We start from the raw sequence: 18,548 nt of genomic DNA, 5'->3' as shown, positions 1-18,548 counted from the left end.
AGGAGGGAGAATAATATTTTATGATATAGACCAAAATAAAACTGACAACTAGCAAGATCACAGAGAGAAATGTGTGTTTTTCCTCACATTTTTATTTTCAACCTTGATTATAACCATATCACTGTCTTGAGCTTTGGCCTATCTCAGCCTTTATTCCTGACATAAATATATTCAGTTCACCTCATAGAGATAACAGACTCACCCAAAACTGTCAAGATAGCTAGAACTGCTAGATTGCTTGCAGATTTCATACCATTCCATCATTAAAGAGCTCTCTGTGATGTTGCCAATACTAACAGTCTGATATCTTTTGGAAAAAAAAATAAAAGGAGGTTTTCCAAAACCTGTTATCATTGCTTCTTTTCTAAATTAGTCTTTCTGGTACAAAACTGAAATATACTCCCAAAAAAGATGTTTTGGGTTTTAATTAAATTCTGATTTTTCCTCAAGGAATGAGAAAGTTGTTTCAAGAAGAAAAGCATAGTAGAGTGTTAGAGGAGAACTCTAGCATGATTGAAATCTTTCTTGAGGAACTACAAGTTACAGCGATGTACAACCTGTCTCCAAAGGAGCAGTACTCGGAGTCTAGTCTAAAAGAGTAGACTCATCTATCTCCAAAGGCTTATTGCATCTCCTTTTACTGTGTGATTTGCTAAACTTCTGGTTTCCTCAGCCTTTGGTAATTCTCTCCAATCCTCCCTATTATTTTCATTTGGTACTAGTAAATTTCAATATGTGGTTATGCTGTTGATTTACAGGAATGTACATGAACCTTGTGGAACAGTTGTTCAACAGCAGGCTGACCTTAGAGGGGTGTTGACCTGTCATAGAACTCAGAGCAGGAAAATAAACAAAGCCCTCAGCTCCCAGAACGAGCTGCCTGGAAGTAGAGGTGTTTCCAGGCAGCTCAGACACATGAATGAGTCTGCACTTCAGCACAGACACAATCCACACTCAGGAGCTTCGCACTAGACTCTGGCCTGCCCTGGAAGTAACACCACTTTAATTTAGTGTGTTCTCTAAAGGAAAGGTCAACCGCTTTAATTAAAATAAACAACTGTCTTCTTATCCACTATCTCTGTCCACATCTATCTGGTTAGCTTTTATTTTTTATAGAAATGCAAAGGTAGTGTCTGATCACCTGTCCATTGGAAGACGTTTCCCATGACAACGTCTAATAGGATATCCCTAGAGGAAGGAAGTTAGGGGAGCTTGAAAAATTGGCTCCTTAAAGACTTTCCCAAATGGGTCACTTCCAGCTAGAAAAAGAGAATGAGGAGTTGGGTTTTGCATCTGACATAAATTCTTGGTGATGGGAAACCATCTTCCGTTAGCAGATGATTGCTTTAGAGGTTCATATGTGCCTGGATGTGATATGAGCTGAATTCAATCAGTAACCACAAATAATACATATTTACAGTCTGATCCAAAATACTGAAAAATTTACATGCTATAGGATTTTTTCCAGGAAAGTTAGAAATCCTTGAGAGAGAGAGTCTCTAAACAAGATCAGATGTGAAGATAAGAAAGGGCCATTCTTGGTCATACAGTCAGCTAACCAAAGAATTCCAATTTAAGCTTTCTGCTATAATAAGGTATTCCAGAGATAAAAATTATCTTGCCCATATAGGAACTAGGAATAATTATCATTTGCCAGAGAAAATTCTCCATCTTAGGAGCATTAGGAGTCTAAATGGAGAGAAAATCTCAGATATTTATTTTCTGCGCTAGAGGGAACAAATACCAAAGGTATACACTATTCTTGGTGGCAGTCAGATTCACTTGGGACATTAAACTGTCCCAGTGTAACTTGTCTGTGCTCTTCCCCACCTCAACTTTTCTTTCATTTCTTCCGTAGTTTGACTCAGCTCACAGAGGATATCAGCTTAAATCCTGTTGATTTGAACAGGGGTTACAGGTCTAGTCTTTCACAGGTGAGTGAATTAGTCATTTAGCGTTTTTATGCATTATGCTCACCTAACAGAGAAAGTTTAGCCATTATAAGTATCTTAATAACAGAATCACATCCCTAAGTGAAATAGATAATGATATAGTGAAGAGATAATAATGATAAAATGAATGGATAACAAGTCTAGACTTCGGTTGTTTCTGAACTTTACTGTCTAATATCTAATACCTGGCCATTTCTCTCTTCTTTTGCTGGTTGATTATTCAACTTCTCACAAACTTCTTCCCACCTTTTTAGTCTTTTATCTTTTTCTTTTTTATTTTGCCTTTCTTGCCTAAAAAATTACACTAACTTATGCTTTCCTCTTTGACATTGTTGCAACAGCTTCAGTGCAGTATACTGATTGCATCTCTGAAAACTCCTTGCTCTGCTGATAGGAATCTAGAGGAATTGGCATTATGACTATATATATATATATGTATATGTATATATATGTATATATACATATATATATATATGTATATGTATATGTGTGTGTATATATATATATATATATATATATATATATATATATATATATATATATATATATGTAGCACTAAGAATGATAATAAAAGTTTTAACTCAGGACTTGTACATCTGTGATAAAACTTTATCCATGGTTGCTTTAGGAAAAACCAGTAGATTCCTATTAGTGTCCCATATTTTCAGAGTCAGTTGTACTCACCTCCAGTCAACATGAGAGCACATTTACACATGCAGTTGTCATTGTCAGCATCTTTTGTACTGAATTCAGCACCGTGCAAGATCAGGCTACTTTGTTTTCCAGCAGTTCCACTGTGACCTTTTAAATAAAGCCTGAAACAACAAGAGAAAATAATCATGGTCACAAAAATAGAAAAGGAAAAGAAGAGATTCAGACTTTTTCCACATCAGGTTGGCATTGTATGAAGTGCACCCAGAAAATTCATAAAAGTCTTGTGCTTTGGCTCAATCTCTGTGTTGTTTCAGGTGTGAAAAGGGGAGATTTAGGGTTTTTCAGTGTATCTGTAGTAGCACATAGTCCTTTTTCCAGACTAGAACTGAGCTCAAGGAATTGGAACTGGAAATACAACAAAGTTGAGGGAGTGAGAGAGGAGGAGTGAGAAGAGATGCCCAGATATCTGGAATACATTGCCAGAATAACTGAGTACTCAAGCAGCTGGTTTCTTTACTGTGGCACAGAAACAGCAACCCCAGTTAACAGGAGTCATGTTATTAATGCCTGGGCTTGGGAGAGGATTTTAGCAGCCTTAGAACTTTTCATTCCACCATTTACAGTACAAGCCAACAACCCAGTTCTGCCAAAGCTGTCTCTGAGTGATGAAAGGAGAATAACTTAGAGTTCAAGCCACAAAAGTCTTTCTAATTTTCAATGCAAAGCATCTCTTTTTTAAAAGGAGTCTTTTAGCTAGTTGAAACCACAACCATGAGCTAGGAGCCAGAGCTCAGCTGCCAGCAGCCAAATGTGCCGGCTGCAGGAATGTGGAATGCAGTACCTCTGTCCCACCAAGGAAACACTGAGTATCTGGGTTCACACTGAGTACATGGAGAGGAGAGGAGAGGAGAGGAGAGGAGAGGAGAGGAGAGGAGAGGAGAGGAGAGGAGAGGAGAGGAGAGGAGAGGAGAGGAGAGGAGAGGAGAGGAGAGGAGAGGAGAGGAGAGGAGAGGAGAGGAGAGGAGAGGAGAGGAGAGGAGAGGAGAGGAGAGGAGAGGAGAGGAGAGGAGAGGAGAGGAGAGGAGAGGAGAGGAGAGGAGAGGAGAGGAGAGGAGAGGAGAGGAGAGGAGAGGAGAGGAGAGGAGAGGAGAGGAGAGGAGAGGAGAGGAGAGGAGAGGAGAGGAGAGGAGAGGAGAGGAGAGGAGAGGAGAGGAGAGGAGAGGAGAGGAGAGGAGAGGAGAGGAGAGGAGAGGAGAGGAGAGGAGAGGAGAGGAGAGGAGAGGAGAGGAGAGGAGAGGAGAGGAGACTGCAGGAAGATTAAGGTATCCTTTGTCATAATAGCTTCATATGCAAGAAGGAAAAGACAGGATCTCAGTGTCATAGGAGAAATTTGAAGCCACTCAGGAGCAAGCCCTTGCCACTGGAACAAATAAGAGGGGAAGAGACATCCTGCCCCTGTCTCACTGAATCTACAGGCTAGGAATAAATCAGCCACAGGGCTAACCAAGAATATGATTTGATAAAATGTAGGATAGACTTCTCCACTGAAGTGAGACATCTGTTCTCTTTCTTCTAAGGTTATTAAAGAGAAACATATTTTTTCAATATCAAGGAGTTACAAGAACAGAGGCAGGACTTAAGCAGGCGACATTTCTGCTTCTCTCTGTGATTTACCTGTGAGTTCTATCCTAGAAAAAGTTTTCCCAGCTTCTCCCACAGACAGAGGGAACAAGGAGAGCAGATGGGAGTCACTGACTGTCACCGTCTCTCAGTTGTATTTTTATCTAGTTACTTTGTATGAATAAAAGAGTAAATGCCTTTACTAGACTGTCATTCATCCATTTGTTTAGATGGAAAAAATACTTTGCTGCAGTATTCACAGTATTAACAGCAGGAGTAGAGAACATTCCTAACCTTTCTAGCCTACAGTAGTAGCAGTAGTTAAGCCATTGGCATTTTTCTGAGATGAAGAAAGTCTGTCCCAAGACTGAGATTGAAATAAAACCCAGTTCTCCCACAGAACTTTAGAGCCGAATTCTGCTTATGAGAGCAAGGGCACCATATGACAGCTTTCCTTAATCAAGTGCATGGCTGCTGGTTTTCATTGGTTTAGTTTTGGGGTGGTTTTTTTTTTGTTGTTTTGTGTGCATCTGTGGGTGGATATTACATCCAAACAAAGCCAATTGGATTAAACTTGTCACAGAAACTCATTACAGAAAAGCCTTGTCAGGATATCCAATGAGGTTACTCAAAATGTGAAGGCATAGCACCAGAACTTCACAACCTACAGAGTTACACACTTGTAGACTGATGTGAACTTCACCTAATTTTCAGTTTATTTCTTCCTATATGCCTTTTGTTCAACTCTAAAAATAAATACAGTAGATGCTAAGCATGAATATTTTAAAATTTAAAAAAAAAATTAAAAAGGTCTTGTCAGATTTATCCTTTCAAAGTAGCTACACTGCCTTCCTTAATTTGAATTTTGAATGCTACATGGCTGAGGCTGATGATTAAATACCTTTGGACTAAATCCTTAGAGCAAATTTTGTATATATAGATAGATAACTACACACACATAAACATACAAAACTTATTGGATTAAATACAAATATCGTGCATAGTCAAATACTTTCTGATAGCACAAAAATAGATAATGTCAAGTGTAAGCCCCAATAAAAGACTGTGAAAATCCTTTGCAATTTAACAAGAAACAACCTAGGGACAGGAATTCAGGAAGGTCATTGCATTGTGCTATTGCCCAATCATGGTGGAAATTAGCCTGTAACAACCATGTTAATCTATCAAAGGATGTTTTTTTAGACAAGATTAATCTAAGATCTGTCTTTGCACATGTCCACTTCTTTGTTTCATACAAATGAAAGGCTGGAATTGATCCCATCTTCATTCATTGGACTTCTGCCTTGTTTTTTGGGATGTGCCTAATATTTTGCAGAACAAAATAAACTTCTCTGAGATTGTGTTGATAGAAAAATTATTTTTTCACGTGATATCTACGATTTGAGTTTAAATGGCTGTACATCCTCATTACATCAGCCACACTGAAGCTCACAGAAGTCTCATAATGTCAGTATAAAAAGCAAAGGCTGTTTACTTAAATAAAAAAGAAAGACAAGGTTAGCCAAACCTTTTTATTAGCAATCAACATTATAAAACCCACTTAGTAAAGAAAAAAAAAAAAAAAAAAGAGTACCATCTAAGAAAACATAAAACATAAAGAAATAAATATTACTTGGTATTCAATGTTTTCCCCAAAGGGGGAGGGCATTAGGATTATTTACAAGCTCTTTCCCTGATATTTTACAAACATTCTACTCATCACAGATGTAGATCTTGCCAGTTATGTTTGACTGTGCCCCAACACAATTTGTCTAGTAGGTCTCCAGTGACTTTAAAAGAATAAAGCTTAACTTGGCTCTGAACTCAAGTGTGCTTATCATGCTGCAGCCATGTGCAGATGGACCACAGCGTGAAACAGTAATTCTGTTTCTTTGGGCTTTTCTCCCTGAATTGGAATTGCCCATTTTGGAAAAAATGACACTGCAAAGCTGGTGCTACTTTACACCAAAATCAGATCTCAGTCAAAACCCAGAACCGGTCCTGAGGCAATCAGGAGCTTCAGTTCAAGCCATACAGGTCCAAACTAGTCTGCTTGAGGCAGCAAGTCAGCACAGCAGTAGGCCAACTGATGAGCTCATTAGCTCCTAGGATCACTAGACACCTTACTACTTGGACTTCATTAGTTATTCAGTATCCTCAGATTCAGATTGGTAGGATTGAACCTTTAAAACAAATTTCAAATAACTACTAGGACACAGCTTCCCACCCTGAGAAAAAACGGCAATTCAGGATATAGTTACACTTGGTTGTTCATGGAGAAAAAGGAAATGAAGTTAAGAATAAATAGCAACTCATTACTGTCAAAGAACAGTAATTAAAAGTCACAGAACATTTTTAGGAGTACATCTCCTGTCTTTCCACTTGCTCACAGCCAGGAAATTCTGATCAAGGAAAGAAGGGGAAACAGTGCTCTGACTGACACGTTAGGGAGGAAACATAAATTTGTGGTCAGAAAAGCAAGAACAAATCTACTTTATCTGCATAGAGTGAAACTGAAAAAGCAACAAATAAGCAACAGCAATTAAATCATGAGTAAATAGGAGTAAGAGAAATACTGCATTTGTATATTAAATTTTGAAGGCTTCCATTGAATTTTTTATGGAATTCTAAATACACTGTGAGAAACAGAGCAGCACTCATTTAAAAACTAGCAACGTTCATAGGTGGGACACTTGAGAACAACAGATTTTTAAAAATATTCCTACTGTGATATCTTATCTAGCATGGATATTAGAAACATTCTGCATTTTTTTCCTGGTGATATTAGAGCAATGACAGCTTGGGATTTCACTTCTCAGGGGGTGAGGACATGAGGGGGTTGAGCATGTTTTGCTTTTCATTTTTCTTATTGTGTGACACAACTATCTGCAGTCACATGAAACAAAAGTAAGGTATATTGTGTGCAAAGAGATCTAAAAAAATTACAAAAACTACTGCAGGGCAGCCTGAAATGGCATTTTAAATTTACATCAGAAATTTTTGCTTTTACAGTGATTAGGTGACCTCAAATTCTTTCAAATATACTTATACAGCTTAACTGTCTTCATACCCTGTTTAAAAAGCTTAACAAATAAACTTGGGATAATTCTAAATAAATAACAAAAAATTAAAATGGTATCGTTTTGCAACATACAGCTGTGAAAATTGCAACATACAGAATGAGATATAAAGAACTCTAAAAAATAAATGCAATCATAAATCCATGTGAAAAAGTTCTGTGCTAAATAACACTAACAGTGCAGGAAATAGTTTCTGATGCAGTGCTTTACATACCAGACATCTAACTTTAGCCTTTGTATTTATTTATTTATTTTTACTACAACCAGTGAGAGCTCACTATAACTCCCAGGATGTAAAATTAGCTACTTTTTCTCTATTTTTTTTTCTGTTAGAGTTGCTAAAAATCTCTCAGTCCTTTATTTATAGCAGTTTCAATGAAACAGCTAAGAAGTCATATCCAGCTTTGTCTGTGAGTAATAATTTCTTTGTCCGTAAACAAAAAAAACAAGATCATAGCTTACTGCAAACATGAACAACCATCATTAAGAGATGTAGAGAGCCATCTCACCTACCTCAGTGTGCATCTCTTAAGTATCTTGAGTTAAGTGCAAATTTTACAGTTGCCGTGATTCTAAAAATTTGAGCAGAGATCTTCATGACTGGAATTCATAAATATGAGTAATGGCATAATATCCTTAAAAACTAAATAGAGGGAACCAGGAGTCATGAAGTAGGACTTAAAAGATGCATCATGATGAATGGAGAGGAACACATCAAAGCTTGCCTTTGAGAAATACTTAAAAAGGATGCCTCCAAATTCCTACCTCAGTTATGCTTCTGCAGCCTAAAATGTCCTTTCTCCAGCCTTCTCATTCCACATGGCAGGAGGGAATTCCAGATTCTGATCCCTTCTCAAATGAGGGGTAGATAATTTTGATGGAAATGATCATGGAAAAAAATTAGTTACATGGGGATCAGAATCCTGTACCCAGAGTTTCCTTTTCTGAGATCTCTCCTCACTGGGTTTTTAGTTTTTCCTAACTTTGACAGCAACAGAGGGTACCTACATCTCAGTCCTTCTAACCTACTGGTCACCAGTTAGGTATGTCCTGCATGTTAGGCATATGAAAGACATTTTTGTTTTTAGAACCCCTGTGACTGACATTACTTTGCCCTCTAGTTTAGAAATGTTTGAGGTTGAAGAAGGATTTGACTCGCATCTTCCATCTGCTTAACAGCTGCATCTAAATTTTAGACAGCTTCAGTTTCTGAAACTAAACCCACTTGTAAAGATGCTGAAGTTGGTAGAGTTTCATGAAATGTTGTGTTAGTCAAATAATCCCATTCATAATGGAATTTAGGTGATTAAGTCCCTTTGTGATCCAAAGTCCACTGAACTGCAACCACTTAGCTGGACCCAGTATGAGATTATACCGAGTATTATATTATATCAGTATTATATTATACTTAAGATACTCTAAGACATTAATTATTATAATACTAAGGAAGAAATATAAGAAAACTAAACCAGACAGCAGCTTGATCTTAAGTTCAGGTTTGTTTTTTTTTTTCCCCTCAAAAATGCTTTAATTAATTATTTTGGAATCAAACCCCATTTATTATCAATTAATAAGAGATCATGTCTACGTTAAATATTGTTAGTTTCTTAGAATCCTTGCCAATGTGCCTTTTCCTGAACATATTGCACCAAGTCTCCCAACTTGCAGAGATTTTCCTGAACAAAATCTCACCAAGTGTCCCAACAGTAACAGTGTTCCATAAATAGCAAAATCACCTCTGTAACAAAGACACCTTACAAATATTCAATGATAGATAACGTTGTGAACAGGAGAAACAAAAATCTAAATAATCACTCTAGAGAAATACTGCTGTCACTGAGGTCAAAACTAAAATGTCTGCCAAAAGCCAGCTCAACATGGAACTAAATATGATGTGGTAACTATCTGGGAATCCTAACCCCGGTATTTTACCTATATACCCTAACTTTTTCATCATTTAGTACTGAAGGATAGCGGGAAACAACTCTTGTGTCTGCTAGTTTTTAAAATCAGTGGAAAGATCATCTCCTCAGTAGAGATAGAGCATGACCCATCTGTGGTGACCAGGGAGATCCCTATGAGTTTGAACTCTGATGGATTGTAGAGTAAAAGGTATCTTAGTGCCCTTGTCCAGATTACAGATAGATTGCCTGGGCACCCATTTGGAACCTTTTTCTTTTTTAGGAAATAAAACTTCTTCTTAAACATAACCTTTATTTTTTTCTTTGAAAGGAAGTGGAGGAAATATTTAGATTTCATTATGGCAGTGCATACTCTCCTTATGAAAACCAACTAAATTAAAAAACCCAATTTTTTTTTAACATTAATCAAAATTAACTAGCTACCAAGAATATAACACCAGATGAGGTAAATAATTATTAGAAATAAACTAAAAGCTGCCCTAAGAAATGAAAAATACTTTGGAGAAATTGAGGAAACAAGACAGGTTGGAAGAAGACAAAAGCTTAGTTACCACTACTCACAAAATTTTGAACTCTTTCTATCTTATTTAATTGCATTGCAAGAACAATTCACCACCTTGATCTCTGCCTTTGAATGAATAACTGATGTAAAAGTACCACAAAGAAGCAGAAAGGGAATATCACAGTTGGTGTTTGATTGGAGAAAACCAGAAATACCAACAATAAGAACACTAAATTTTCCCACTCCTATCTTTAGTACAAACTTACAAAACTGTACTTGGTAAATTCATGGAATTTTAATTTAACTTTATTATATTCCTAATAGAGTTTGTAACTGCAAACAGTAGGCATGATTGGCTCTGCAAAATGTTGAAAACCTGAATAATGCAATAAGTAACTGACAACTTGAACAGATTTTTAACTTGGCTCTTGATATTCTTGCTGCCTGCACATGAAAATAATTTCCTTCTACATTTCCTTTAGAAAAGTGTAAGACAAAATAACCTCTGTATTTCTCCTCAATTGCTCTGTAGCAATGACTCACTGCTGTAATTATTGCCTGACATCACTGCAGCTCCTTGCCCATTTTTCTGTTGAGACAACTGAAATGTGCCTGGCAACAAAATATTAATTCAATATATCCAGAGTAAGAACATATATCTGCCAATTTTAAAGATAAAATGTTAATGTAAAATACAGCTATAAATGAATATGATCAGTTTTCCCTTGCAATTGTTTCAGTACAACCTGTCTAAGGGATAATAAATGCTTTATAGTAGAAGGATCCTTCCTTGGAATTGCACACTGTTAACAGAAAAACTTGTTTTCTCTCTAAGAGCCCACAGCAATTTTAGCTTCTGTTTGAACTTCAGACCTGACAAGTCAAAGGAGAAAACTGTGTTTATTCTGGACATTGAACAAGCAAACAACCCAGCTGTGAATAAAAAAACACACCTACACATTACAGCAAAATAGGAAATAGTCTAGTAAGCCTGGATGTTGTATGGATTGTGAGTTTTTACATATAATGCAACAAATTTGCTTTTTCTATATTAAGTCTGATTAATAATTGAGTAAAGCACTGTACTAATTGAGTAAAAGTACACTGGGTAGAGATAATTAAAACATATCCGGATCTACCATCAGAGAAATTATTCCCAATATACAGCACATGGCCTGTCACACTGCTGTGAGCAGATAAATGGTGCTTTGACACAGTTTACAGCAAGCGTTTAAAAATATGTTTATTCTGGACAGTGAGGAGGCAAACATATGCTTCTATTACTTGAAATACATGCTGCAGAAGCCACAGAAACTCACTGTGGTGGTGTGAGCTGCTAGGTTTGCAGCTGATGTCAGTAGCATAGTGGTGATGGAGAGGAAACACACAGTAACACTGGGTTTTACTGCTAACAGAAACAGAAACATATTTAAGGCCACTATCACAATGATGTGTTGAACAGAAAGAATTCCCTCTACTCTAATCTCTCACCAAACACAGCACAGAAGAGATACATTAATCCGCTACTACCATTTTCTGTTAAAACCATTTTTCAACACAATACTTATTAAAACAAAATCACCCACCAATATTTTTTCTCGTGAAAATCGGAAATGAAACTTTTCAGTTATTAGATTTATTACATTTTTTATTAAATGAAAGTTAAATTCTTGCTACAGAAAAAGAAATTCACTCTCTCACCAGCTATATAAATGTTAAGATTTCCTGTTGCTGCAGAAACTACCACTTTTTTCCTTATTCATGGCTCCATAAAACATAACATTAATTTATAAAATTAAATTCAGTAGGAGCTGAATTAATTTCAAGCTTGAAATAACTAGAGATGATTGATGTTTTAAATGGACATATAAACACTGAACTATGCTCAATGATAATGCAAATTATTTTATATCATTGAAGATTGATGACCTTCTTAAAAAATAAAATACAAAATTAGAAGTTATCTGAACTTTTTCCCAGCACATGGACAAAGCCACGGTTAGAGAAGTTTGCCTAATTCAAAATGTAACCTAAAATTAAAAAATATTTTTCTCCCTACTCAAACATACTTCCTGGGTTTGGCTGAAGCAAAAAGCAGAAGTGCCAAAACTGTTTCTTAAGGGATTTTTTTCAGCACAGAAATACAGGGACTCTACAGAGAAAGTAATATTTTAAAAGTTTTTAAGGTTTATATAAGCAATCAGGCCTTCTGATGCTTATCTTTACTAAATGGCTGAAGCTTGTGGTGTTTGTGTATCTTTATTTAAGGATCTGTTTTACAGACATTCAAGTTAGTGGAAAAGTTCAGTGAACATTTGTTGGAAATTTGATTTATCTTTAAATTGATTAATCATGTTTGAAAATCCAGTAAAAGAGACCCACACAGCTACAGTAAAATTTAAACTTAATACTTCTTCCAAAATATGCTTGGAAGTTCCAAAAATCTCATAAATATAGTTTGTTGAAATCCATGGAGATATATTGTAATAGTGGATATCATAAATCTATGCTTTAGTTGTACTCAGGGTGACATTAATTATACACTGTCATCCACAGAGGTCATACATTATCCTAATTAACTGTTTTAGATAAAATGGAAATAGAAAACTTCATGTATCAGCATGCTGTTCATGCTTACTTTTACCCTGATGGCTACTGTAGAGATACTGGGCTCTTCTTACCACGCAGTGTCATTGAGAAATATCATTTACAGGCCAGAGTAAAGTATTTATCATAGAGTTCACTTAATTGAAAGTCATTAATTACAAGTAACTACAGAAGTTACTAATATCATAGATAGACACGTTAAAATTTATATTAATCTTTCTGAGATAAGTTGGTATTTAGAAATTAATGTGTCTAAAGAGTATGTAGTCAATGTAGGTTGGGGGAAGGGGTGCTAGGGTTTTGATTTGAGTTTCTTGTGGGAGTTTTTGTTCCTTTTTTTTTTCCTTTGTAATGATTGCGCTGGAATTATGCCTGAAATTATCTATAGTTGTGGTTTAAGAAAGTTAAATATCCTAAGTCCATCTTAACTGGTCAGTTATGTTAATTAAAACTTTGCTATGTTGTTTTTGCAATTAGAAGAAGAAAGCTATGAAGATGACATTTAAATGTGTCATTTCTATTTACAGAGATACAAAAGAATATGTACATATGTACATCCCTAGTTCTTGAAGTTCCATAGGCTTTATATTTCTTTTCCTTTATTAAAAAAAGAAACAAACCCACAAAATATTAGTGACTTTCTGGATGGACATGTTTTTATTTTACCTGGATACTGGATCCTCACTCTTTTTTTACTTGTGGAGGTTCAATTAAATGTTTATACAGTTCAGCAGAGAACTGCAGTCTACCTGCAACAAGCCACTATCCCAAGGATTCAGAGTACATTTCAGGGAAGAAACTGAAGTGCAGTTTAATTGATATTGGCCCCTCCTTAATATTAGACTATTTCCCTGAAGTTCCATGCTTATGATTATATCTCAGGTCACAAACCAGGCAGTGAGAAAATTGTGCCTTAAGCACCCCTGTCCTGCAGGAGAAACAGATCAAGACCTGCACCTAATGCCACAAAATATTGAGTTTTCTATGAGGGCAAGTGGTAACAATCAGGAAGTGAGGAGTAGAAAAATAAGAGCAAACCTAAGGACTGGCACCTAGGTGATGTCTTCAGATTCCAAATATTTTGGAACCTGTTCCAAAAATGTCAGAGGTTCAAGTACCTCCTGTAATGAGTCAGCTGTTGGGGTTCACTTCAGGGAAATATTTACCCTTCTATGCAATGAAAGTAGGATGTCATTATGTTCAAGAATCATACCCCCTTCACACAGGCTTATTTTGCTTGAAGCTGTGTGTAGAATCCAAGCTGTTGGCTAAAACAGCAATGAGAGGCACACCAGCTATCAGAATTCCAGACTGAAATATGCCTACGAACTCACTTTTTAAAAATCAAATTGGATGTTGAATAAGGTGCAACATGTAGAAATCATTAAGAAATTATTTAAATACTGAATTTGACAAAATATCTAGGTTGAATAACCTTTTTTCCTCATGTTTCTACTGGCACAACAGTGAATTGAAACTGTGAAAGATATCTTTCAAATATCATAAGATGATAGGAAAATTTATGTTGAAACCGAACTTCAGGATCATCGAGTTCAATCATTAATCCAGCTCTGTTAAGTCCATGTTGTTAAGCTCCACATCTCCAAAGGTTATATTACCTCCATGGATGCTGACTCAACCACCTCCCTGGGCATCCTGTTCTAATGCTTGATAACTTTTTCTGAGAAAAAAACCAACAAAACCCTAATATCCAATCTAAAAGTCCACTCATGCAGCTTGAGGCTGTTTCTTCTTGTCACTTGTTACCTTGGAGAAGAGGCTGACCCTCACCTGGCCACAGCCTGTTCTCAGGGAGTTGTAGAGAGTGGTAAAGGTCTCCCCTGAGCCCTCTTTTCTCCAGAATAAGCACCCCCAGCTCCCTCAGCTGCTCCCCATGAGACCTGTGCTCCTGGAACTTCCCTACCTCCATCACCTTTGTCAGGACATGCTTTAGAAATTGCTAGGGGGGTTGTTGGGGTTTTTTCCCCTTGTGAAGAGCTTGGATATAAGGGAATTAATCATTATTGATAAAGGTGGAAATAGTCTGCAATTAATTTTTCATCAATTTGATTTGATTATTTATTCTTTATTCTGTGCTAGTAGTGCAATCTTCTACAATTGTGCCTCTTTGGGCATTTGAAGATTCTGTTGCAGAATTTTTTCCAGTTGTTAATGACCTAATAACCCTATCAAATCTTACTACAAGCATTGTTTTTATGTGGATGGAATGGAATGAGTTTGCAGCTGCCAACAGACTACAATGTAAAGAAATAAGTTAATGAATAACACATTAAAATAAATATTTTGGGCTTTGCATGAGGTTTTTGAGATTTATGCTGTGATTCATGTCGAGAAGTGTGTGCTTCCCACTGCATGAATCCCAGAGAAAAATGCAAGGATGTTTTGGGGGATATTATTTTCAAAGCAAAGTGTTAATCAGAATTTTCTTTCTCTTACCTGTGTTAGAACTTGTTCAGTCTTAATGGATAAGCCAGTTCACAGTTTATGAATTTCCTCCAATTAAATTAAAGGGCTTTATCTGGTGCCTATATACTCAGACTCATGACATCAATAAACAGCAAGAGACATTGAAGAATCATTTTGTGGAGATGACAGGAAAAGCAATAATTTCCAAATATGGAAACAATATAAGGTAGTATTAATGACAACATAATTGTCATGATCTCTTTCTGATGATTATATTTTAGGGTTTTTTTGGTTTTATGTCATTTTAAAGAGTGTGCAATCATAATGAAACAAGAGTGACTTAACCTTCAGTGAGAGCTCTGGTGGTTCTGCCTTAACAAAGTACTTACTATGTGCTTAAAAGAAAAAAGAAAATTACTTGGGTGCATTGCAGAATGAGGGCCTAAGTCTGTGTAAAAAAAAATTTAAAAATGGAGGAGGGGAAGGAGAAGAAGAAAAAAAGGGGAAGAGAAAGCCAAGGCTTGTCTTATTCAAATAGTATCATCCACACCAACAATATTCATTTTTTCATTAAAGATTTATTAAATTGGAAACAGGATGTAAAATAAAAATAATTTTATACACGAGAATGTCCCACCTTCAGTCTGAAAAGTGTGCAACAGGTCTGGCTTGATCCCTTCACTCATTAGTGTCTGTATTGTACAACATGCTACACTTATCCTCTGGCTTTTATCTCCATTATCACACTAAGGTTAGGCTTTCATTATAAGGGCAAGTATCTAGGAAAAGGCAACAAATTTTATAAGTGACTGATGCATAGAGAGTTTCTGTGAAATGTTTATAGCTATTTGAAAAATAAATATTGGCTTCACTCTTTCCTTGGTTTTCTTAATGCAAAATTAAGTTTAAAAAATGCCAAAATGAGTTATGTGGCACTAAGACCTTAGTAGAAAAATATAAACAGACTATTAAAACATATTTCAACTCCCTTGGTGTCATTTGTGGCCAACAAACAGTCATCTATGAGTGAAAGGTTAACTGACCGTCACCCATTTATGATCCAAGTCCTTTCCTGGTGCCACACTGACCAGGCTAACAGCGATCAGCATGTTTTACATGCCTTTTTCCCCCTAAAAACCCAGGTCATGACCTAATAAGAGCTGTGATTCACAATAATGACTCCTTTGGTTCAAATGGCATTAAGGTAGGTGCAAAAAGGTTTTACTTCAGTGCAACTGAATTATAAGTCTAAATAAAAGAAAGCAAAACATTAACAGTGTGCATGCAGGGTCAACTGTGTTGAGCTGTTCCAACAGTGATTTAGAACTGAAAACACTTTAGTCTCTAGGATTTGCTGAAACAGAAGACTGAAGACCAGACTCTGTACAGTACGAGGCATTTTCTTTCTTTTTCTAATCAGGCTTTCATTGTTGTTGAGTACTTCCTTCTTGCATATCTTTGCAGACCAACCTAACAATAACAACATCACTGTATTGGATATCACAATAAGTTTGTGCTCTGACATTCGAAATTGTTATCTGTTTGAAGGTTTATGTAAATTAGCAGCTCTTTAGACATGGTGTGTACCTCTGTTTTTTGGTCTAACTCATCCACTGCATTGCTGCTGTGGACCAAATAATGAATGATATCACTTTTTATTACCATTACCTTAGAGATAGAGACAGCTAAATCAAGTACTCATTTGTTAGGGAAAAAAATCCCCAAACTCAAACCCCAAGAGAACAAGAAACCCTTAAAGATTGGAGCAGAAATGACTACTGAAAAATCTGGGATGATCCCTTTGCCAGATTCCCTTCAGGCTCCACAGGTACACTTTACTTCTTGACTCATGAAAGAAAGAACCTCACAAAAAAATACCACACCACTTTGCTGGTATTTGGTGAAAATATAGTGAATCAGTGCAGAAAGTGTTCTCAGGATCAGGCTCTAGAAACCTTGCCAGTAGAGCTCCTAATGATAAAAGCACAGGGAAAAACCACTGGCATTGGTTGGCTGGGAAGCTGGTAACAGATTTGAGAGACTTTAACTATGTACAGTCTAGATTAAATAGGGGTCACTCTAAGAATTTCTGCTTGTGTTTTTCAAGCAAATGAAAGCTTGCTCTGTCAGTTCTCTGAGCAGACATGAGCTCATTCTGCCCACACTCTATCCTGGCTGGAAGCTGAACTGTCACAGTCAGTGCAACACTGAACCTACTCATGGGCAGGATATTTCAGCTTGGGCTTAAGGCCACGTTGACAGGTCGACCAAGCTTCTGCTGAGCTCAGGGAGTGGGCAGAGAGTCAGCAGCTGTGTGGGCACACACAGCCCGCACTCACTGGTAGGGCCTCCAGGTCCCATTCTTTGCTTCTGCATTGTGGAGATCTAAGTTTGAATGTTTGGCTCATAGTGAAAATTGTGGACATCTCAGAACATTTCACAAGCAGTTTTTTTTTTTTTTGTTGTTTGTTTTGTTTTTAATCTGGAGATATTGTCACTAATACTAAATAAATTCATCATAATCTTGTAAGCACTTAGTTGTCAACTTCACTTTGATGGAGATCTTGGTTATCCACAGGAAGAATATAATTTTTCTCATTGAAATCAAAGACACATCCCATTTTTTGTACTCAGATTTTCTACCTTTACAGGACTTCTGGAAGTGTCATTTTTTTCAGTTTTGATCCAAGTTATCAGAAGAATAATGACCAGGTTAAATATTTTGAGCTGGACCTGAATTTGATCTTGAAAATGTACTGCACTTTACATTTGCAGAGATAATAGTGAAGGGAATGATGCAACCAGGAAATCTTCATTAAAGAAATTTTTCCAATACAGAAATGTTTTCTAATAGTGAATTTTACTGTGAGATTTTTTCCTCATTCTGCATTTTACTTTTGCATTAGTTTTTCTGCTTGCACACTTAAGATACACACATTATGCAGCAATACTAAATTTTCTGCACATCAGCGATTAGCAAACATTAATGAAACTCTAAATTTTCACACTGTGATGCTGTATCTATCTTTAACATTTGACATGTCCTTACATATATCCATTACACTTTGTACACAAATTTTCACTACACTAATCTACACTCTGAAAATTAATATGTTTATCATAAGAATTATAAGAGGAGTTTAACACTTACATTATACAAGAACTAAGTGAATTCAAATAGAGAAAAAGTTACAAGAGCACACAACTTTTAATTAAGAAAATTATTTTAACAATAACATTATTATATTATGCATTTTTAATAGAAATTGAGGAAAATATCACATCACTTAAGTCCTTGTGATGGATAGTCTGAATTTAAAAACCACATGACCTTGGAGATGTCTGACAATTCTACAAAGAGCAATTTTGACATTAAAAAATTCCTCATGGGTGGCAAATATCCAGAAGTGTCTCAGATCCTTTTATTCAGGAGCTGTTTCATGTCAAAGCCCAGTGGAGATGAAGAAACAATGTTACTGACTTCTATATCAAAATCTACGCTAATAAAACCAGTACTTTTTAGCTCTTTACAGAGGCTTTGAAGTAAGTAGTTTAAAGTAATGTAGCTCTTTTTGGTGTTATTACTGGTAGAAGTGGGCGCTCTTACCTTGGGGACAGTGAAGTCCATTCTACACAGGATTTGATAAATTTTGTTAAAATACTTATTTAAAATACTTTCATAATGTAAATGTAGAGGAGGCATAAAGCAATGGAGACTTAAAAGAGAGTAACACTGTGTAAGAAGATTGACAGTGCAGATAGTGAAGAGAATAAAAACAAAAGG

The 18,548-nt window shown here is 36.3% G+C and overlaps 1 protein-coding gene across 1 annotated transcript in view; it reads right to left on the bottom strand.

Moving 5' to 3' along the window:
* Positions 1–1,188: 1,188 nt before the first annotated feature.
* The window catches only part of ANGPT1 (angiopoietin 1), a 147,326-nt gene continuing 129,966 nt past the window's right edge, over positions 1,189–18,548 (bottom strand). The window contains exons 10-11 of the mRNA XM_066203536.1: positions 2,637–2,767; positions 1,189–1,259 (exon numbers count right to left, since the gene is read on the bottom strand). Of these exons, the coding sequence (XP_066059633.1) occupies positions 1,189–1,259; positions 2,637–2,767 (202 nt within the window). The remainder of the gene's footprint in view (positions 1,260–2,636; positions 2,768–18,548) is intronic.

This window comes from Chamaea fasciata, unplaced genomic scaffold (assembly GCF_029207755.1).
Source record: "Chamaea fasciata isolate MVZ Bird 193981 ecotype frontalis unplaced genomic scaffold, bChaFas1.0.hap1 SCAF_1, whole genome shotgun sequence".
In the NCBI taxonomy this organism is placed as follows: domain Eukaryota; kingdom Metazoa; phylum Chordata; class Aves; order Passeriformes; family Sylviidae; genus Chamaea; species Chamaea fasciata.
Note: the sequence above shows the minus strand (reverse complement) of the source record. Positions and strands in the feature narration are given on the sequence as shown.